At 41.4% G+C, this 23,893-nt stretch overlaps 1 protein-coding gene across 9 annotated transcripts in view; it reads right to left on the minus strand.

Annotated features, from left to right (window-relative positions):
• LOC126259969 (mesoderm induction early response protein 1) overlaps positions 1–23,893 on the minus strand; it is a 188,196-nt gene that overhangs the window by 16,511 nt on the left and 147,792 nt on the right. For 6 of the 9 annotated variants that reach the window (XM_049957091.1, XM_049957086.1, XM_049957092.1 and 3 more), the window contains 2 exons: positions 14,825–15,159; positions 2,820–3,188 (listed from right to left, as the gene is read on the minus strand). In XM_049957091.1, coding sequence (XP_049813048.1) covers positions 2,820–3,188; positions 14,825–15,159 — 704 coding nt within the window. Of the gene's footprint in view, positions 1–2,819; positions 3,189–14,824; positions 15,160–16,192; positions 16,287–23,893 lie in introns of all 9 variants that reach the window. The other 3 variants (XM_049957089.1, XM_049957088.1, XM_049957093.1) reach the window with 1 other exon arrangement.

Consider the following 23,893-nt stretch of genomic DNA (forward strand, 5'->3'; position numbering starts at 1 on the left):
TTGCAACTTCTTTTGAAGTTTCTTTGTTTCCTTTCATTTTGATAGTAGCCATATCTTACTGCCTAAAACGAAGTGGTTACTACCTATGTCGCTTCCTCTATAAACACATATACCACGGATAAGATTCTTCATTTTATCATTAGTTAGTATATAATCAATCAAAAACTTTAATCCTTGTGAATGTCTTTCTTTCTGTAAAATGTGTTAGTAATTTTAAAATTACTGAAGAAGGCAAGCTGGCGTAGTTACAGTGCATTATTATTAAGTGTCTTTTCTCCAAATAGTCCAACTATTCCTGGTATATACTGATCAGCCAGAACGTAACAACCACTTAACTAATAGCTGGTATGTCCACCTTTGACACAGATAACAGCAGTGATGTGTCAGGGCTTGGAAGCAATGAGGCCTTGGCATGTCGCCTAAGGGAGCTGGTACCACTTCTGCACACACAAGTCACCTTCTTCCCATACACGTAGGGAAGGAGGGCGATGAGCTCTGACGCCATGTTCAATCACATCCCAGGTGTGTTCCATCGGGTTCCGGTCTGGCAAGGGGCCTGCACATCAATTGGAGCTCGCCTCTGTGTTCCTAGAACCACTCCATCACACTCCTGACCTTGTGACATGGTGCATCACCTTTCTGAAAAATGCCACTGCCATTGGGAAACACAATTGTTATGAAGGCCACCACAGTGCCTTGCACGAGTTCCATTGGACCCATGGATGCCCATGTTAATGTTCCCCAGAGCAAGACTGAGCCACTGCCAGCTTGTCTCCATCCCACAGTACAGGTGTCAAGGAGCTGTTCCCTGGAAGATGACAGATTCACATCCTCCCATGAGCATGATGATGAAGGTATTGGGATTTATCAGACCATGCAACACTGCCACTGCACCAATGACCAGTGTCGATGGTCACATGCCCATTTCAGTCATAGTTTCCGATGTTGTGGTGTTAACAATGGCAGATGTAAGGGTCATCTGCTGTGGCGGCCCACTGTTAGAAGTGATTGGTAAACTGTTCATACACACTTGTACTCTCCCCAGCATTAAACTCTGATGATAATTCTGCCGCAGTTCACCACCTGTCCTGTTTTACCAGTATGCCCGGCATACGATGTTCGACATCTTTTAATGAGGGGTGATCGCGAAACCCCAAGACGCCTGGATGTGGTTTCACTTTGGTTTCGCCACGTGTTGAAGACACTCACCACAGCACTCTTCGAACACCCGACAAGTCATGCAGTTTCCGAAATGCTCGTGCTGAGCCTCTGTGCCATCACAGTCTGCATCGGTCGAACTCGGACAGATCGCACACCTTCCCCATTCTACACACAGACAGCACACTCACAGATACTACATGCTTGCGCATGTGTCTGACTAGCAGTCATTCCTCACCAGATGATGCTGCTATAGCCTGGATGGGTTTATATTGATAGTAGGTCAGAGGTCATAATGTTCTGGCTGATCGGTGTAGTTAGATATCCTACTCCAGCATTAAAATCAACAATCATGACAACATAGTCTGTTTTGTTGATTTTGTTCACTTCTTTCTGAATGACCATCATATGATTCATACAAATAAAGTTATAGAGACCCTGAACGCAGATTAGTATATGCGTTTTGTGACATATACAGTGCTTGCTTTTATAGATTCAAAATCAGAAATCTTGCTTATTTTACCATATAAATTCTGCCTGGAACTACCACTTGTGCAATTTCCTCCTTGCCAGACTAATACCAGAAAATACAATTTATACTGAATGCAATGAGGGTCAAAATGATTTTAATTCCTCAGAAGTGTGTGTGTTCTGAAATGGATTTTCTTGACGAATAACGAGTGAACACCGAACAAAAATTCTGAAGATGATTTTGCCACCTGTAGCCAACGTTCAATCACGTGAGCTTTCTAGCAAAGGGAATACATCTCTTTGTCATCACTTATTTTGTACAAATTTATGGTACATGCGGACTTGGGCAGGAATGAAAAGTGATGGGAGTGGGAGCTCCAGATGGCCCAGCGTCTAGAAAAAATAGCTTTTCTGGAGCAGGATGGGCGAGGCTAGATCTTAGTTTCCAGGCAGCAGTTGGTGCAATGGAAAGAGTACAAAATAGTAATCTGAGGATTGTGAGGATGTGTCCCCATTTGGAAACACTTCTTAGTTTCAATTTTTACATTAGCTACAGTGTAAATAAACTGAAGTAGGCCTAATGCTAAACATATTGCACTTATTAATATTCTTATAAAACATGTGAAAAAGAAAGACGACAGAAAATTTGAGATTATAGAAAAAATTCCAGGAAGGTTAAGGTGTATACAGAAACAAGTAAGCACGGTCCCCTAGTAAGTATGTCTCACAGAATAAGTCAAGTACCAAGCAGTCAACCTTTATTTTCCAATTTTCCAAATGTAAATCAGACAGTATCATTCTGGAAATGAAAAATCAGAGATGAAGTTCAAGTATGTCACAGAATACTCATCTGTTACGAGTGCTCAATCACGATCGCCCCCTCTGCCATGAATATGAAACTTCAAATTTTATCATGTATATTTTCAGTTTCTCTAGATAAATCTGCCAGCATGTGAAAAAACGGCAGTTTTGAACAGCCTACCATAAGATTAACAAGCATTCAAATTACTTTGCAATGAGATGATCACATATGACACATCATATTAAATGCACTACTCCAATTTGAGTAAGAATTTTGCAATAAATTACCCTGCAGTTACTTCTTAAAAAAACTGAAAAGTTACTGCATGACAGGATTACATACAGTGATTTAATCATGACCAGCTGTTATGTACAATTACTAGACTAACCTTATTTTGCTGAATGAGATGAAAATCCTTCCCATACGTGCGCAGCCCATTTTCAAAATTACGGCATTCTTCTTCTGACCACAAGCTCATTGTATCAGCAGGTGGGAGAGCATTCATACGCCGTCTTCGCAAGGCCTCCTCTACATTATAACCACATTGCAGCAGTAGATACAGGGCTTGTTCATCATCACGAGTATGTGCTCCTGTTGGGATAGCACTCACTCCTGCACCCAGGGAAGGCTCTTGGGCACGTACCAGGAAATCTTCCACCTCCGATTCCTTCAGTGCATTTGGCTCCCAGAGTAGTTTATCTTCATTTTCATATGGCAAGGCATCATCATACTTGCACAAGCCCTCAGGAATACCTGCCTATTTATATAGCAAATTTTACTATATTTGCTACTGCATTCTCCAATATTTTATAATTTCAATACCAGTCAAACTACAGAAAATAGAGATTACAAAAACTATTTACACTGTCATTCATTAGTTGAAACACATTAGATGGAAAAGTACTTCATAGTTAGGAACTTCATTGTCGATGGCTAAAATGTCAATATTAGTATCATAAGATTTATTTATAATAATAAGTTTAAAATGTGGGGGTTGGTGGCAAAAAACAGCCAATCTGAAGAAACTCCTCTGTAAATAATACACTGTAGTAAATTAACTTCCATAATTTTTATTGTGTGTTCATCTTTGGTATTTAATTATATTATACAAAAGACATTTCAAAAATAAGTTTTGTCATTGTTTTTGCAAGAGAATATGGTACACCAGATGACACAAACAAATGCCATAAGAATCCACACCCATTACTGATTCAATGGTGGAAGGGACTTCAGCAGAAGAGAAAAGATGCAAGTGCAGGGAACTGAAGAAGAGAGAGAGAGAGTAGTAGCTGACCAACGTGCCTGAGATTATTCAAGTACACATCACAATGGCATGTGGAAGTGTACTGAAAACATCAATGGCAGCGCATGCTCTTATCTGGTACATATGGGAACATGGGGCTACTGTGTCTATCATCTATTGTGTCTGTCATCCATGAACACCTACAGACCGTGCACAGTGAAGAGTTCATGTCTCATCACATGGTTGGTTGCTGGCGTCGTATATTCAGAGAAGGAAGATGGAGTGGTGAGAATGAAGGTTGAAGTTGGTGTCCCCCAACATCCACGAATGAAAACAACATTGCTAGGGTACAGGGCATGAAGTTAGTGGACAGGCTCATAACAGTGTCAGACACGGTATCCACACTGCATACGGACTCTGACATGCTCCACGATGTGTTGGTGTACCAAAAAGTGTCTGTAAGTTGGGTGGCACGAAACTTGATTCCGGACTACAAGAGTGCAAGAATGGGACCAGTCTTGATCACTCAATGTGGTGCACACAAGAGGGAAATGAATTCCTGTTCAGAGTCATCACAAGTGATGGTGAGACACCTGTGCACCACTTAATCCCAGAATCCATTGTTGCCTCAACGTCTTTCAAGCATCCCAGTTCATTATTGAGGAAAAAAATCAAATGAGGGAGGGATCATAAGGCTACTGTGGCACACTCACCAAACTCAGATTAGCAGCATTCGATGAAAGACACCAGTGGTCTCGAGTGAAACTGATGCGCTCTTGCAAGACAGTGCAAACCACATGCAGCAAGACTCACATAGGATCAGATTCAATACTTCAAGTGGGAGAGATTGGATCACTTGGCCTACAATCCTGCTATTGCCCCATCAGACTTTCACCTCTTCCTTGCATTGAAAGCTGCACAATTAGGATGTCACTTTCAAACAAATGTGGAGGTGGAGCAGGCTTCGTGACACTATCTTGCATCAAAGGGTGCTGAGTTTTACCACAGTGGTTTCTGCGAACTGATTACACACATTATGACAGATGTCTCAATGTCATTGGCGACTATGTGGAAAAATAGTGTAAGGTGTATCGTTCATGATGCCGTGGTGTATTTTTTTTTCTTTTTTTGCAAAAATGTTCCCATGTGAAAAACAGTGATGAACCTTACTTTCAAAATGTCTCACGTATTAAATAGACAGCAAGTATTGTAAAAAGAAAGTGGTAAAGTATACAATAAAAAATTCAAAGGTCACAATTTCAATCCCTGGTCAGTCCTAGGATCTTTATCTGTCACTTATCACTTCTTTCACATATGGAAATGTTTCTTAACATGAAAAATGCCGAGTTGCACTGTGATTCTGAGTCCACATTAAACTAAGAGTCCCACTAAGTGTGACTAGTTCAAAGGATGGAGGAAGGCAAGTAGAACCACACCTATACTTTGTTCATCATAAGAATAAACCTGATGTAAACAAACATAAGTGCGATGACTGGTCAGTAGCCATAACTCTAGTACACTGGTGTTGTTCCACTCTTGGAAGTAGGTCCAACTTATGCATCAGATATCTTATTACTAGGACACTGTAAATGAAACTTTAAGACATTCCGATGTAATAACAACCATTGACGTTTTTCTTAATCATACTTTAGTTATGTAATTTTTACTTATAAATCATGTACAGTCACAGCCTCCATAAACACTACTCTGATTGTCTCACTATTAATATGTTCTGTGAAAATGGATGACACTGCTTCCTGCTGCGTATTGAAACATGGGCACAGAACACCGTTAATGGCAAGAAACAAGTTGTACCTAATGTTTTTCACAACCGTAAAGGGAAAAATCAGCTCTGACTTTTTCGAGAAAGACCATGTAATAAACAGAACACGATAATCGAATTAAATGTGTGGCGTAATCAACAGCTTTGTAGAACGATACTTGTGTATGCTTTCAGGCAGAAGTTCGAATCTCATTGTCTATAATTTTTTCTGATTTGAGTACCTAGATCATTTAAATATGGGCTTCATCAAATATATGTTAATTAACTCATACTTAACTATTATTTTTTTAAAAAAATGCATGTCTTCTACTTTCTAATTACATATCGCATGCAAAATTCTGGTTTTCATTGCAAATATAAATTCTTAAGTATGGATATCTCACAAAAAAATTGCTGAAGTGAAGAAAACATTACACAATCAAATTTTTTTTGGAGTAAAATCAAATACTCTTTATTTGAATACACACTTTGTTTTGTAGGAGACACAAGCCAAAGTGATAAATGTTGTAGAAATACAGAAAACAATAATTTTCACGGCATCAAGCACACTGTACATATGCCGCATTTTTACAGTTGTCACTGTACAACTACTACCTGAATGAAATAGAACTGATCTAGAGCCATGTTAAGGGATTTGCTGCGAGAAATTACAAGACATTTAAGCTGCCAAATGTATTGGAACTAATGTACGAAGCTTTGTGACACATCACTGCCGAACAATGGTGAAATGTAGAATAGCAGGTCATAAAAGAGGAGTGGAAATGTGGATTTTTTTGGTTGCTTAGTATTCTGTTGCTGATTGCCTCTTTCTCATTGTAGCAGTACTGAAACGTATTCCTTGGGAGTCACATATGGAAGGAGTTCAGAGATTACCAGACGACTGATTGAAACACCCTCAGTGGCTTCAGTGCGTAACTAGATGGGAAATCAGCAGTGTGCTCTTATGCCATGCGTAGCTCGTGCAGAAAAATTATACTTGTTAAACTAAGAAATTTTCATCATTCTTGTTTTTAATCACACTACTATGTTAATCAAAAGAGAGAGCATGCTATCTTTTCCGTCAGGTCACCTAAGAAGCGTATCGCCTGAAATTGCCAAATATAATTTCCTTCTGTTTAAAAATATTGTTCTCTGCTCATCTCTTTCCACATATTTACTGCAACTGTTTACATCACTGCAGTTTAGTTGGATTACTTGCCTGGTCAGTGCTGTCCAAGTTAAATGCACCAGTAAGCTGTTGGCATGTACCATTGCTGAGTCAATGTATGCATAACGCACAGGATAAAACGTATCCTCATTATTGTCCTCGACTATACTCACAACAGGTTGGCTTCCACGTCACGTGAAATGAAATCCAATGAGGTTCCAGCAAATACAAAAGAATACATAGTGTATTGTTTATATGAGGTTTATTTTTATGACAAATAGTAAAGCACTGTGGTGCTCAAACCAACTTTCAGGTTGATGACAGCTTCATTCCTTTTCCCCCATTTTCTTTACTATAAAATAAATCATACATAAGTAATGTTGACATTTTATCAATTAAAAACAAACATCTTGAGTTTCAAGAGAGCTCCAAAGCATCAAGCGTACTTGATAGTGGAGTTTTATAGCAGCAAGTAATCATAACAAATGCAATTCACAATAATTTGTATGATGCCCTAAAATTGTATTATTTTAAGGGTTATATTTGATGAATCAATGCTGAATAAATTGGCCTCAGCAGCCTGAGACTGTGGTCATGTGTGTGTGTTTGTGTGTGTGTGTGTGTGTGTGTGTGTGTGTGTGTGTGTGTGTGTGTGTGTGTGGCAACTATCCTTTTCTTAAAATTCTTACATTCCATCCTATATTTTCCATTATCATTATTATTATTATTATTATTATTATTATTACACATACAGGGTGTTACAAAAAGGTACGGCCAAACTTTCAGGAAACATTCCTCACACACAAAGAAAGAAAATATGTTATGTGGACATGTGACCGGAAATGCTTACTTTCCATGTTAGAGCTCATTTTATTACTTCTCTTCAAATCACATTAATCATGGAATGGAAACACACAGCAACAGAATGTACCAGCGTGACTTCAAACACTTTGTTACAGGAAATGTTCAAAATGTCCTTCGTTAGCGAGAATACATGGATCCACCCTCCGTCGCATGGAATCCCTGATGCGCTGATGCAGCCCTGGAGAATGGCGTATTGTATCACAGCCGTCCACAATACGAGCACGAAGAGTATCTACATTTGGTACCGGGATTGCGTAGACAAGAGCTTTCAAATGCCCCCATAAATGAAAGTCAAGAGGATTGAGGTCAGGAGAGCGTGGAGGCCATGGAATTGGTCCGCCTCTACCAATCCATCGGTCACCGAATCTGTTGTTGAGAAGCGTACGAACACTTCAACTGAAATGTGCAGGAGCTCCATCGTGCATGAACTACATGTTGTGTCGTACTTGTAAAGGCACATGTTCTAGCAGCACAGGCAGAGTATACCGTATGAAATCATGATAACGTGCTCCATTGAGCATAGGTGGAAGAACATGGGGCCCAATCAAGACATCACCAACAATGCCTGCCGAAACGTTCACAGAAAATCTGTGTTGATGACGTGATTGAACAATTGCGTGCCGATTCTCGTCAGCCCACACGTGTTGATTGTGAAAATTTACAATTTGATCTCGTTGGAATGAAGCCTCATCTGTAAAGAGAACATTTGCACTGAAATGAGGATTGACACATTGTTGGATGAACCATTCGCAGAAGTGTACCCGTGGAGGCCAATCAGCTGCTGATAGTGCCTGCACACGCTGTACTAGGTACAGAAACAACTGGTTCTCCCGTAGCACTCTCCATACAGTGACGTGATCAACGTTACCTTGTACAGCAGCAACTTCTCTGACGCTAACATTACGGTTATCGTCAACTGCACGAAGAATTGCCTCGTCCATTGCAGGTGTCCTCGTTGTTCTAGGTCTTCCCCAGTCGCGAGTCATAGGCTGGAATGTTCCGTGCTCCGTAAGACGCCAATCAATTGCTTCGAACGTCTTCCTGTCGGGACACCTTCATTCTGGAAATCTGTCTCGATACAAACGTACCGCGCCACGGCTATTGCCCCGTGCTAATCCATACATCAAATGGGCATCTGCCAACTCCGCATTTGTAAACATTGCAGTGACTGCAAAACCACGTTCGTGATGAACACTAACCTGTTGTTGCTACGTACTGATGTGCTTGATGCTAGTACTGTAGAGCAATGAGTCGCATGTCAACACAAGCACCGAAGTCAACATTACCTTCCTTCAATTGGGCCAACTGGCGGTGAATCAAGGAAGTACAGTACATACTGACGAAACTAAAATGAGCTCTAACCTGGAAATTAAGCATTTCCGGACACATGTCCACATAACATCTTTTCTTTATTTGTGTGTGAGGAATGTTTCCTGAAAGTTTGGCCGTACCTTTTTGTAACACCCTGTATATCACCACAAAAATACATTTAGCCAGGAGATTTTTTAAATATTCTGTTATACTATTGCCATAAACAAAGATGAAGAACAGTGCTGCAGTGTGAGAATATTCTGAGATGCTTTTAACCTGCTTTTCAATAAGAATGGATATCCCATACATGGAGAGATGTCTGACTAAAGCCTTCATGTTACACAAGTTCCATTATTCTCTATTTAAAGACAACTATCATATGCAGGATGCTAATATTCAACCAACACAATACTAGAATGATTCTCATGAATGGTCAATTAATTTTCCTGCAAATTGGGCAAAATGCTTTTTGAGAATTCATCCATAATCATATAATGAATAACTGTCTCCAAATATGCTTTACATATCTCCAAATTCTCATTTAGTCCATCCCAGATTGTATTACACAGGGTGAAGGATGTTGACAATGAGGTCATTAAAGACTGAGAACTTTCCCAACATTCACCACATCAATTTAGGGAACACAGAACAAATGAGTAAGTACACAAAATAACACACAAGAAAGATAACATAACAGATTAAATAGAATACAGACAACTTTTGTGGTTTGGTCACTTAATGAGAATGGGACAAAAATATGTTGAGAATCTCAAGGAAACAGGTGACTAATGTTGACCTTATGTTTGCAATTTTGTTTTGATCATTTGCTTCTCGTGATTCATCAGACAATGGGCCAATGAGTGGACATTAACTTGTTATCAGACATCAGGATAACTAACTTTGCTTGTTAGGAAATATTCTGAATCTACATCTGTACTCCGCTAAGAACATGGCAAAGGGTTTGCCCAAAGTACCAGTTTTTACATCTTCTTTCTACTCGATTCACAAACGCAGTGTGGGAAGAAATGATTGCTTAAATGTGTCTGTATACCTGTTCTTAGTCCTACTCTTGTCTTCGCAAACCTTAAGGGAGAGATACATGTGTAAAATAGTACATTTGTAGATTCCTCATGTAAAGATGATTCACGAAACTTGTAACCAGGCTTTCACAAGATAGTTTACATCTTTCTGTTGTGGGATGTCAGCACATATCAATAGCACATGATCTCTCTTTGGTCTGTGAAGCTCTGGAGATTCCCTGGTGCTGTGTTCAGATGGGGAGTGAGGAGGTTGTTAAATGGCAATAGGGCAAGTGAGAAGCTGCGAAGGTGAGGCACGGCTGGTGGGTCAAGGGATACGACCGGGAGCAAGTGGTACGCTCAGCGACTTGTTCGAGCAGTGTTACTGAAGAAGTATCAGGGCTCGACTGGAAAATGTGATAGCTGCATTTTGTGGCAAGGTTAATGAAACCAGTGTCTAAGTGTTATATATATGAGAGCATGGACTGTGCCAATGAACTACATGTAATGTTGCTTTTGTAAAAGGAAAACATGCCATATACACATTCTAGGCTGCTGAATTAGTGAAGAGGATAGTTGCTGTGGTTGAGGCGTTTTGCAACAGGACTGAAGGATTATTGTGTGTTCATTACAGACGTCTGCACTTCTGTAAATGATTTTGTAGAAGGGTGTTCGACCAGTTGGTGCACTCACAGACAGCGGGCAACAGGTGTCATAGCGGCAGCATATCCCACTACCACTGGCCAATCCAGGTTATGCACAGCTTACGCACAGTACCAGCTGTTCTCGCAGTGTGCCACCGACATCAGAGCAGTAGCTGAGCAGCTTTTGCTGGTATCGTTCCCACTTTGGCAATGAAGCAATGAAGTTTCGGGCTCCTTAACTGCATCCAAACGCCAGCTGCAACCAGGTTAGGTGCACTTGACTGCAAAGCAATATCCAGGTGGATCTTTGTAGCAGAAGGACCTTGCAGTGTGAAGTACCTTGTTGACATGCATTCCCATCTATCTATTTACTTCCAATCTATGTTAAGAGACCACCGGAAGGCCTAGGCACTCTCTCTTACGGCGGCAAATAATACAATAAAATCGTACAGCACACACTGGCGAAATTTGGACCTCTGACTGCAGCTCACAATTGTGTACGTTCACTGTGGCTGACGTCAGTGAACCAGTCCCGGATGCAGATTTCCTCGGCCACTACAACTTACTAGCCAACATCGCAAATGCCCAGCTGATCGATTAGACAACAAATTTGAAAATAATGGGACACAAATGGCCAGCTGCTTCCTTCAGTGCTAAACCAGTGAAGTCCCCAGACTGTACACAGAGATATTGGACAAATTTCTGGAGCTCACTCACCTGCCTCATACACTGAAGGAAGTCAAACGCTCGAGGGCCCACTACATCGTGGCTATGCCTGGCCCACGCACCTCACGTTGTTCACATCGACTTGCAACTTGCTGTATCCAGGGCTGAGTTAGACGCCATGTTGTGACAGGGCATTGTTCAACTGTCGCGCAGCCCATGGTCCTCTGCCTTGCACTTAGTCCCCAAGAAAGACAGTTCCTGGCAACCATGTGGAGATTATCGTGCCTTAAGGATATGAACGGTGCCAGATCGATATCCGGTAGAACACCTGCACAATTTTAGCCACACCTTGGCGGACTAGGTTATATTCGAGCACAATTGACTGTGCGGAGGTTTTCATGCAGATTCCTATAATGCATGAAGTCATTCAGAAAACAGCTACTAACATGCCCTTTGGGCTTTTCGAAAGCTCGTACATGACACTTGGCCCAAATCTGGCAGCATTCCTAGATGTCATCTTTTGAGGCTTACCACTGTGTTCGCGTACCTTGAAGGCATTCTGGTCTATTTCAAGTCACCCAAAGTCCACTGCCACTGCCTAACAACCATCTTTCCATGCTTGTGCGAGGCCGACATCTTCATACACCCCTCAAAAAGTATATTCGGGGTCACAGAAATTGTATTTCTTGGGCATTTAATCACTACTAGTGGATCTACGCCACTACTGGACAAGTGACAGGCAATCCTGAACATGCCATGCTCACAGACACAAAAAGATGTATGCTGCTATCTTGGTATGGTAAATTTTTGTCAGTGTCATCTCCCAATGCTGCTGCAGCGCAGGAACCCCTGACTGCAGCACTATGTTGTCCTATCTCGAAGGGAAGAACTCCAGTTAATTGGATTGACGCAATGGAGAGAAGCTTTATTGAGTCTCGCAGAAGTGACGTTGCTCGCTCCCCCTGTGCACAACGCTGAAACGGCTATAGTCTTGGACACGAGCAAGACAGCCATATGCACAACGCTTCAACAACGCATCAGTGGCAGCTGGCATCCACTCGGTTTCTTCCCATGGAAGCTTTCATACTCACAACTCACCTTGACTCCTTACAACCGACAGTTACTTGCGGTATACAAGGCAGTAAAATACTTCCACCCGTCAGCGGGAGGCTGTCCCTTCGTGATTTTCGATTGTGATCCCCTAAGTCATGTGTTTCACAGCAATAATACCAAGTTGACACTATGCCAGTTCCAGCAGTTGGGAGTATGTGTCACAGTTGTCCAGGGACATCCACCATATTTCCAGAATTGACAACATCCATTGCCTACTGCTTATCCTACACTTGTGCTGTCCTCTTTCCTTCTGTGAACTCTGAGGACGTTGCCCAAGAACAAGAGAATGACAAACAACTGGACAGCCTTGACCACGACACCTCCAGTAGCCTACAACTCGAGCTACTATCCATTCCCAGCTCAGTCCACGAAATTTGGTGCAACATTTCAACTGGCACACACCACCTGTTTCTCCCAGACGAACTCCAGTGCAGTGCTCTTGACCATGTCCACAGACTGTCATCAATGGGCATGCACCTGCACTGGATGTCAAACATTGGGAGGCACATGACACGCTGTTTTGCACATGTTCATGTGGACATCGGGGGCCCCACCCCCTCTGCCCCAAGGCAAGAGATACCTGCTGACAATTGCAGACCACTACACACATTGGTCAGAGGCAATGCCCATAGTGGATATCATCGCTGAAACCGTTGCCACCGCGTTTTTCAACAGCTGAGTGGCGTGCTTCAGCTGCCACAGTCACATCACAATGGATTGCAGCTGTCCGTTGACGGTATGCTTTTCACACACGTCTCTCGACTGTGTAACGTGCAGTGACGTAGAACCACCATCTATCACCTGGCGTCTTAATGGCACTGTCAAGCAGCTCCACTGAACACTGAACATCTACCTAATTTGCCGTAACACCGCCTGGATGGACACACTCCCACTGGTACTGCTTGGCCTGCGAGTAACACCAAAGGAAGAGATTGGTGCTTCACCAGCCAACCTGGTCTATGGACAATCCCTCGCCATCCATAGTGATTTTATGGAGTACCACCACCATGTGACTCATCAGCCCCTCCACTGGCAGAAAATCTACGCACCCATACGGCCTGCCTCAGAACACACACTGATGTGGTATGACACCAGCAAAATGTTCGTACCTGCTGACTTACAGAACTGTACACGTGTTATGCTGCGCTACCACTTAAGCCACCCTACTTGGGGCATCATCACCCACGGTGACAGAACACTCGACATGATTGCAGTGGCAAGCTGACCAAAATGTCAATCAACTGATTCAAGCTGGCTTACATCTTGACCACTCCTGCCACTGTTCACTTCTTCGACCCAGTGGAAGACCTGTTAACAGAAGAGGCATGCCCCGTCACTCGTCAGACAGTGCCCGCACCAGTGGCCGGCCATGATGCACGCATGTGACTAGCTGCCACCACGCTGCTGTGCGTGCCGCAGACCCATTCCACATTGCACAACCACCCAGACCGCAGTTACCACAGGTGCTCGGCCCACCTCCACCACAGCACCAGCGAACTATGTCGTGCTCTGGCCACCATGTCCCTTTCAAACGTCCATGTTGTAACATAACAATGGCCAGCCGCTGGTGGCTATAGACACTCAGTGCCCAGTGAACTGCATCGTCAGCATATCTTCTCCAGTCAGGCTCTGGAAAACACCTTGTTTACCTTGTGCATAACTGGCTGCTTGTTGCAGATCCTGGACTTGCATTCACATACCTGTTACTACTTGCCAACAGTTAACAGCGTCTACCTTGTACAAAGCTTTCTCAAAGTTAATTCTGAATTAACTGCACACTACTCTTTTCTTAACATTTGCTTTACAATCTCTCTCTCTCTCTCTCTCTCTCTCTCTCTCTCACACACACACACACACTTATAGTGCTAGTTAATTCACATATTTTTTAACAGTGGTTGTCCAACACCGTATAGTGCAGTTTCTACACTTTTCATGCATGGCTGTCCTCATTACGTAGCCTCGAGAGCAAGTACAGCCACATATGAATTAAGTTGCTTGTTTATCTGTTGAAACTGCAGGAGCAGAATCTCAGTGAGGATAAACCATGCAGAACAAAGAATTTTTTAACAAGAACAATATTTCACTGATAATAATGCTGTCTCTGTGTCAAGCTAAGAATACTTCACATTGCCATTATATTTATTCCAGCACAGGGAGTGTAATGCAATATTCAAATTGTAACTTTTTCACTTTTTTTTACAAGTAACAGGACAAGTAAATATTTACAAGATATTTTAACATGATCATTTTCACACTGCCTTACATTATTATTATTATTATTATTATTATTATTATTATTATTCAGTTTTTTATGTATTGCTACTACTGAGCCAGAAAACTTTAAAAATAAGAGGATATTTATAATGCAACAACAATCAAATGAAGATAGAAAAAGTATCCATTTACCAAACTATAGCAAATATGCAGACAAACAATAGATGATAAAACACTAACTTTTGAACACAAATATTATTTCATCCACAAAATATGAGAATGAACAGGAAAAACAGTATTAATAGCTAGTATCTTAATTTGATTGATTCATTATTATTATTATTATTATAGCTCTTTTATTTGAAGAGACAAGGGCAGTCAAAACTTACCTGGTAGTCAGAACCAACCATGATTGTCTTTCGCCAGTCCTCATCTTCTTGAGGGTTATAATCACAGTCATCATCTGGTGCAGGGCCACCGGCAGCACCAGACCCACCACTCCCTATTCCCACAGCACCACCACCTCCACCACATTGCGGCTGCAGATTGGGTGTGTATAACTGTCGAAGTCCTGATGACGAGGCACCCCCTTCCTCTGAACTGCTACTACTAGCTGCACTACTTCCTCCTCCAACACTGCATTCCACCTCTGTCCCTGCGCCACCCTCTGCATCGCGTTCTCCATAACCGTACATTGCCAAGAGCTCTTCGAGGGGCATGTCACCTAGGACACAGAATTCATACTTTTACAAATAAACTGTTATAATTTATAAAAAAATTATATAAGCAAAAAGTTATAGTCATATATAAAACAATGTTATCTCTTAATGTTTATTGTAACCATGAATTGGCAGTAGTTGTTTTTTGTGATCTTCAGTCAGAAGATTGATTTACTGGTCCCTCCTTTTTGAGCCATAAATTTCTTTTCTCTCCAATTCAATACAGTACTTCTGCATTAGTTGTTTGACCTACTCATCCAATCTTTGGCGTTATCTGCAGCACTATATTTCAAAAGCTTATATTCTCTTCTTACATGAACTGTTTACTGTGGGTGTTTCACTTCTGTGAAAGGCTATGCTCCCCACAAATACTCCCAGCAAAGACTTTTTAACACTTAAATTGATATTAGATGTTCAAGATATTTATCTTTTACAGAAACACGTTTCTTGCTTCTGCCAGTTTGCATTTTATATTCTCTCTATATCAATGATTGTCAGTTAGTCTGCTGCTCAAATAACCAAACTTTTTTTACAACTATTAGTGTCTCATTTCCTAATCTAGTTCCCTCAGAATCACTCAATTTAATTCAATTATGCTTCATTACCTTGGTCTTGGTTTTGTTGTTGTTCACTGTATGACCTCTTTTCAAGATACTACCCACTTTTTTTTTTGCTGGTTCTGCCTCAATTACAACATTATTGGCAAACCACAAAGTTTATTTCTTCACCGTGAACTTTAATTCTCTTTTGAAATTTTTCTTGGTTTCCTTGACTCCTCACTAAATGTACAGACTGAATAACATTGTGGAAAGACAACAACCCTGACCCACTTCTTTCACAACTATTATTTCTCATTCATATGCTTCAACTGTAATCAATGCTCTCTGGTACCTGTACAACCTATGTGGACTTTCCAGTCACTGTATTTTATACTTGCTATATGAAGAATTTCAAAGGGTGCTCGCCAGTTGAAACTGTCAAAAGCTTTGTCTAAATCTAGAAATGCTGCAAATGTAGGTTTGTCTTTTTTCAATATACCTTCAAAGATAAGTTGAAGGGTCAATATTGCCTCGCATGTTCCTACATTTCTCCAGAGCTCAAACTGATCTTCCCTGATGTCAGCTTCTTGAACCTTTGGAGAAAGAAACAGCTGTATGAATATCAAGAGCTCAGATGACAAGCTAGTATAAGGCAAAGGAGGGAAGGCTGAGAGGAGGAGAAACTTCAGGATAATTACAGAGGAGGAAGTGGAGAAAGATGCTGAGCAATAATGTGAGAGGAATTTGGTAGAGCACTGAAAAACCTAAGTTGAAACAAGACACGTCTGTATTATTAAGATCATTGGGAGAAACAACTATGAAAGAATTGTTACAATGTCAGATATAGAAGAGACAAAATAGCCTCATACTTCATGAAAAATGTAATAATCAAAATACTGAAGGTAGGCACTCATTCGCAAAATAAAACAATAGAAAATCCAGGATGAAATAACAACAATATTGTGAAAAGGATAGACTGATGCTCACCATATAAAGGAGAAGTTGTGCCACAGGCATGCATAACAAAGACACTGCTATACATTTGAGCTTTTGGCTGAAAGTCCTTCTACAGTAGAAAACAAGAGAAACATACACACATGCACAACTCACACACATATGACCACTGCCTTCAGCTGACGAAGGGGTACTGTGTACAGCAGCTGCGTCTGATAGGAGAAGCAATCTGTGGTGGTGGTGGGTGGGTGGGTGGGGGGGGGGGGGGTTGGTAATAAGGAGGAGGATGGGGTGGGGGCAGGGAGGGATAGCAGGGTAGAGGTGGGGGACGGAATAGTGTTGCTTGTGGGAGCATGCAGGGATGTGTGGGGGCAGGGTTAGGGTTAGCTGCTAGGTGCAGTTGTAGATGTTTGAGGGGGGAGGGAGGACAGGGACTAGTAAAGGTTAAGGCAAGGGGGTTATGGGAACATAGGATATATTGCAGGAAGAGTTCCTACCTGCACAGTACTGAACTGAATGGGGGTGTCACAGGGGTGAGGAGAGAAATGGATTCAGGAGAGTGTTTCTACAAAGGATCTAAGGTTTTAAGAAAGAATTCTGAAGAAAACTTTAGCAAAAAGCTAAGCACATAACAGTCTTTTCATTATGTCTGTCTGCAACTCGACATGTCATCTTTATGGTGATTAACAATCTACCCTTTTCATAATTGTTGATATTCCTACCAGGAATTTCCATTGTTACACAAGATTGGTATAGTCTGTAAAAGCTGACCAGGTGTAAGATCAGTTTGTGTTTTGGAGAAATGTATGAACACGTTATGCACAACTAGCCCTGCTACTTATCTTCTTAAATAGAATGAAGGAAGCGAAGTATGACAATGGAGGCTAGAATACACTGTTTGAAATTTTGAATTTACCAGGGATAAAATGAACTGCAATTATGAGTCACAGAACATGAAAAGAAGGCAGTAATTGAGGGAGGTATGAGACAGGGTTGTATTCTATAACCCACATTATTTAATTTGTGCAATGCAAAAACAGGACAGGAAACAACCAAGAAGAAGTTTGGAAAGAAAACCTCTGAAGTTCGCTGATGATATTGTAATTATGTTAGACATGGCCACAATGCAACTCCACAACGAATGTTTCTATCGGACATATGATGAGTTGGCTGGTATTTGTAAAGAGCTGGAAATCGCCAAGGCTGCTCTCAAGAGGTTGGAAGCTTCTGCAAATGGATGTGTCAGTTTGGCTACCAAGAATCATATACCAAAGATAGCTCAAAAACTATCACCTCTTGTACACTGTGTTTCCTCTGCAACAAGTATAACTTGACTGTGAGTGGCATGTCAGTGGTAGTGCTAGAAGCCTACAAGGAAGACAAGGACCAGGGGGAACTCGGGGTGTTGCATCCTTGTTTTTAGCCAACAAGGTGCTCTCTTTCACTGGAACCAAAACTGAGGCAATGAGGCTCAACTGACCTGTTTAGGGACACCAGTTTGTCTCCTGTAACAATGCAACAAACACTAACGGGTGCTGACCAGTAACTGTCGAAAGTTCAAGTGTATTGCAAATATAGGTAATCTATAGGGAAATGGCAGCAAGGGATGGGATGGAACATTGGTGCACTCAACTCAGCACTGATGACCTCATACAACATCTTGAAAAGCCTATTCCAACAGCACTTTAGGGAACATGCTGCACTAATTGCAGACTGAAGCACAAGTAACAACAAACGATGTCTACTGTCTGGGCTCCGAGGTTGCATTTAGATTATTACGGCGACTGTCATAGAAAGTTACTCGATGAAGTTCACAGACAGCAGAACTGTCCGCAGAACTGATTGTGGCTCCCTTGCCCTGGTTCAATTGGAAGGCTTGAACCGGAGACTTCAAAGGTTTCCTCAACTCGTGCCATATGATTGAGAACTGTACTGTCCACCTAAATGAGTCAAAAGCACACTACATAACCGAGTCAGCAACTTAGGAAAGCAGCGAACTGTATGTGTATGTGTGTGTGTGTGTGTGTGTGTGGTGGTGGTGGGGGGGGGGGAGTTTGTTTTTCCCTCCAGTCCAGATAACGATAGTCTTAGCAGACCTGGAAGTAACAGTGTAAAGAAATGCTCCTACAGCCAAGAGTATCAAAATCCTAGTGATCAACTGTTAAAGCATTTGCAACAAAGTCTCAGAGTTTGAATTGTTCCTAAATGCATTGGAGCTCACATAATTGACAGCGGGTAGTTCTGGGAGAAATTTAATTGAATAGTGAAAGGTTAAGCTGATGGGAAATGACTTGGCATTTTTGTCACAGTAGACACAAAACTCAAATCTACCAACACAGAAATTGAATCTGAGTAAGACCTAGTATCAAGAGCAGGCATAAAATTCTCACCTCCAGATGTTACCGAAAACTTTACAGAAAACCTAAGTTTGCTTGTACGAAAAGTCCCTGATTATACTGTCACCATCTGAAGAGGCTTTAATCATCCAACAATCAGTTGGGATAATTACAGTTTTGAAAGTGATGAGTGTGACAAGATGTCCTGTGAATTATTACTGAATGCCTTATCTGAGAACTACCTAGAACAGATAGCTCAAAAGCTTATTCATGAAGTAAATATAATGGATATACTGACAAAAAATGACTTGATCTCTTTGAGGATGTTCCTACTGAACTGTTATCAGTGACTAGAGACATACATAACTAGAAGAAGAGTTAGCAATGGCAGAGGCCCTCCGTGGTATACCATCACTGTAAAGAAAATTCTAAGGAAAAAGTCTACTGCATATTAGGTGTAAAATAATGCATGGGGCTGCAGATAGAGAGATGTTAAATGAAACACATTTGGCTGTAAAAGAATAATGTGTTATATCTTTAATAACTACTGTAGCACAATCTCACTAAAACATATCTCAGAAAATGCAACGAAATTCTAGTCATATGTCACGGCTATTAGTGGCAATAAACTTAACGTACAGACACAAATGGTTGAGACAGAAACTGAAATTGAGGATAATAAGGCAAAAGCAGGAAAGCTGAACTTCATTTCAAATGTAGCTCTGCAAAAGGAAAATCTACAAGTATGGCCCCCATTCAATTCACACACTACTGCATATACTAGATATATATAGGCATTAGCGTCAGTAGTGCTGAGCAACAGCTGGAATTGTTACAACTGAAAAACGCTCCAGGGCCCGATGGAAACCCTATCAGATTGTATACTGAATTTGCGGCTGAGTTAGCTTCTCTTCTAACTATGATTTATTGCCGATCCCACATACAAAAAGCTGTAACCATCAGCTGGAAGGAAGCCCAGGATAGCAGAAGTGATCAACAAAACTATCATAGAATATCCTTGAAATCAATGTTTTAGAATCTTAGAACATATTCTGAGCTCAAACATACTGAGGTATATTGAACAGAACGACCTCCTCCATGCCAAACAGTATGGATTTTGAAAGCACAGATCACGTGAAACCCAACTTGTACTTTTCTCACATGACTTCCTGAAAGTCACAGATCAAGGCAGTCAGGGAGATGCAGTACTTCATGACTTCCAAAAAGCATTTGACTCAGTACTATAACTGCACTTATTATTAAAATTATGGGGTATCAAGTGAAATTTTTTATTGGATTGAAGATTTCTTGGTAGACAGGACACAGCAGTGTCATCAACAGACATAAAAGACCCAAAAGAATGACCCGATTTTAACTTGTAATAATATTGAGACAAATGGCACTAGGTAACTGAAACAGTGCTAGATGTAATCGGCACGGTCTAGAGTTTCAGAAAAAATCTGCTAGATGTCGCTATGAGCGCTGACCTGGAGCGTGCAGATAGTCTCGCGCAAAATGGTGTCGGCGCAACAGAAGGCATATTGTGTTACTGAATTTAGTCACACTCAATCAGTGATCGCAGTTCAGTTGGCGTTTCATATTTGATTTAATGCTAAACTACCATCATCAAAGAACATTCAACAATGGTATAAACAGTCAGAAGAAACAGGGTGCCTCTGTAAAGGCAAAAGTCCTGGCTGGCCACGTGTTTCTGAACAAACAGTGGGACAAATCCGACGTGCATTTGAGCGTAGTCCCCACAAGTCTACACGTCATGCTAGCCGAGAACTTGCGTTACCGCGCATGACAGTGTGGCATGTGTAACGGCATCGTTTAGCCCTCAAACTATAGCGATTACAACTGGTATAAGCTCTTCGAGATACTGACAAAGTGAAGCAAGTGGACTTCAGCAATGCTATTCTAGACGGTTGATATTCAGCAATGAGGCAACTTTCCATATTAGTGGTAAGGTTCACTGTCATAATGTGCATATACAGGGTTTCGAAAATCCTCATGAAACAACTGAACATGAACGTGATTACCAAAAGTGAGTGATTTTTGTGCTGTTACGCAAAGCAAGGTTTATGGACCATACTTTTTTGAGGAAGAAACCATAATAGGACAATCATACCTTACAATGCTATGAAACTGGTTATTCCCACAACTTGACTGTGACAATTTTATCTATCAGCAAGATGGAGCACCACCGCACTGGCACAACAATGTGTGCAATTTCCTCGATGCCAATGTGCCTCAACATTGGATAGGGCGTATAGGACCGTGAGACCAGGCTTTACACACTTAGCCTCCTACATCCCCTGACTTAGCACCATGTGATTTCTTCCTGTGGGGATATGTTAAACAATGTGTTTACATTCCTCCCTTACCATGTGACATTGATGAACTAAAAACCAGAATATCAGCTGCTATAGCTTCAGTGACAGAAGACACCTAACACTCAGTTTGGGATGAATTCGGCTATCGGCTAGATGTCGTCTGTGCAGCGAATGGAGGATATATTGAACATTTATGATGTATTTTTATAAACTTTTGTCTTTTCTGAGTAATTTAGTATGCAATTTGTTGGTATTAAGCCCTTCTTCCTAATAAATAATTCTATTTAAAATTGGGTCATTCTTTTTGGGACACCCTGTATAATGCAGTACTGTCTGAAAAAGCTGCGCAAATATTCATTTGTGCCTTGATAAAATTTCAAAGTGGTGAAAAATTGGCAACCTGTTTTAAATGTTCAGAAATGTGAAATTGAGCAGTTTACAAAACAAAAATGCATAATATGCTATGATTGCATAATTAGTGAGTCACAACTCGAATTAGTCAGCTCATACAAATACCTCAATGCTGCAGAGATATGAAATGGAACAATTGCATAGACTCACCTGTAGGTAAAGCAGGTGGCAGACTTTTGTTTATTGATAGAATACTTGGGAAATGCAATCAGTCTGCAAAAGAGTTTGCTTCCAAAACACTTGTGTAACCGCTGCTAAACTGTGTGCGAGATCCATACCTAAATGGTCAAATAGGGTACACTGGCGTATGCTTCTGCAGCACAGCGCTACGCACCAATAAAGCCCCCTGGGCAGGGTGCATATAGGCTGTCGTCGCTGACCGAGCTTTCTCAATCAACTCAGTTCACATTGCACCTCAATATTTCACACTGTGCTCTAGTCATCCTCGGTGATAGTCGTTGCCTCGCACCTTAGCTAGCTGTGAGGGAATTTTAGTCATTGTGTATAGTTGTGATATGGACACGGACAAGATTCAAGAATTAGTACATGTCATTTTGATTGCTGTTAACCACAGAACTTCAGATTGAACATTACTGAAGTTAAGTACTCAATTGATTCCTGTAATGAAGTGTATTTTAACCAGGTGTGCATTTTGAGTTGTAGTGAGAGGAAACCGACAACCCACCTATCATACCACCCTCTCTCTCCTCATCTAGACAGGAACGACAAAATATTATAGGAGGGCACAGCCACAGCCAGTGGTGATGAGTCTGATCAACAAGTTTTGTTTGCTTTTCATGTGTTCTAGGTTGCTGCAGGGGAACTGTCATTACAGTGATTCTATTTACTCATTTGTACTTGTTGCTGCACGTATTACAGGAGGGTAGCTGCAGAACTAATCTATTTCTCTTTTCACAGGCTTTGCACATTGGTTTTCCATTTGTCTTTTAATATTTTGCTGTAATTTGTTAGCATTAGAATGGCTACCACACCCCCTCCACCACCTGCTCTGCAGACTACTTCTGCTCTGAAACTAAATCAGATTTTTCAGTTTCAGACCCAGCAAAAATGCCACACTGCTGTCTACAGTACAGCAACTGCTTGCTGCACACATAAGCTGTGTTGGCTGACCAACTGACCAATCCACCAAGTGGCAACAAACAACATTCCACTGTTTCGACACTTCAATGAAAAAGAAGAGGAATGGCTCGAGTATCTCACCCAGTTCCAGGCCCATTGTCAAGTCCGTCGAATTCAAGGTACTGTGAACTCTCATTATTTCCTGTCCATTACAGGAATCCCTGTGTTTCGCTTAATTAAAAAACTGTTACCTATGTCATCTCCAGATGCACTCTTCTATGACGAACTAGTAGGTGCATGAAGTCAGCATTTGGAACAGCAGATTCAGGTCGCAGGCAGCCAGATCTCAATTCTTTTGCCTTATGAAAATACTGGAACAGGTGTACTGTCAGTGGTAAGCCTACTTACAGCACTTCACTAGGAAGTGTAAAGTCAAGTGGGGTTGTGGCAACTTTTATAGTGACATGATGATCCGTGATGTGATCATATACAATGTCCCTCACAGCAATTAGATAACAGATTCTCAAGCACTCACATCCTTTGCTCCATCAAGTGTTGCAAATATTAGAGCAATTCAATTCTGACGCCACAGCCGATTTGTCGGGTCAAGTCCCCTCTACACCGCGACCACCTCACTCAGCTGCCACAAGTGTGCACACAGACAGCTCAGTAAACAAGCAGCCAGGCTTGTAAACCTAGTGAAGTCTTGCTCTTGCTGTTTTGATCGCCATAAGGAGCAAGATTACCCGTCGCGCAATGCAACATGTTACTCATGTGGAAAGAAACGCTACGTCCAGGCAGTTTGCTTGCAATGGCAAAAGAACACCAATTCTGCCCTTTCTCGCAACAGGTCCCATGCACATTCTGTGAATGCAGTGTTTCAAGACCGACTACAGGTTCTAGCAGTAATTCAAGTAAGGTTGTGCTCTCATCTCGTCCCAGTTGTAACACTACAAATTACTGGCCATCATGTTGACTTCCAATTGCACACAGGTGCTTCTGTAACTTTGCTTAATCGTGCCACATATGAACATTTAGGCTCACCACACATGTCAAAATCTAACACACACCTCACTGCATACA

The sequence above is a fragment of the Schistocerca nitens genome, chromosome 5 (genome assembly GCF_023898315.1).
Source record: "Schistocerca nitens isolate TAMUIC-IGC-003100 chromosome 5, iqSchNite1.1, whole genome shotgun sequence".
NCBI lineage: Eukaryota > Metazoa > Arthropoda > Insecta > Orthoptera > Acrididae > Schistocerca > Schistocerca nitens.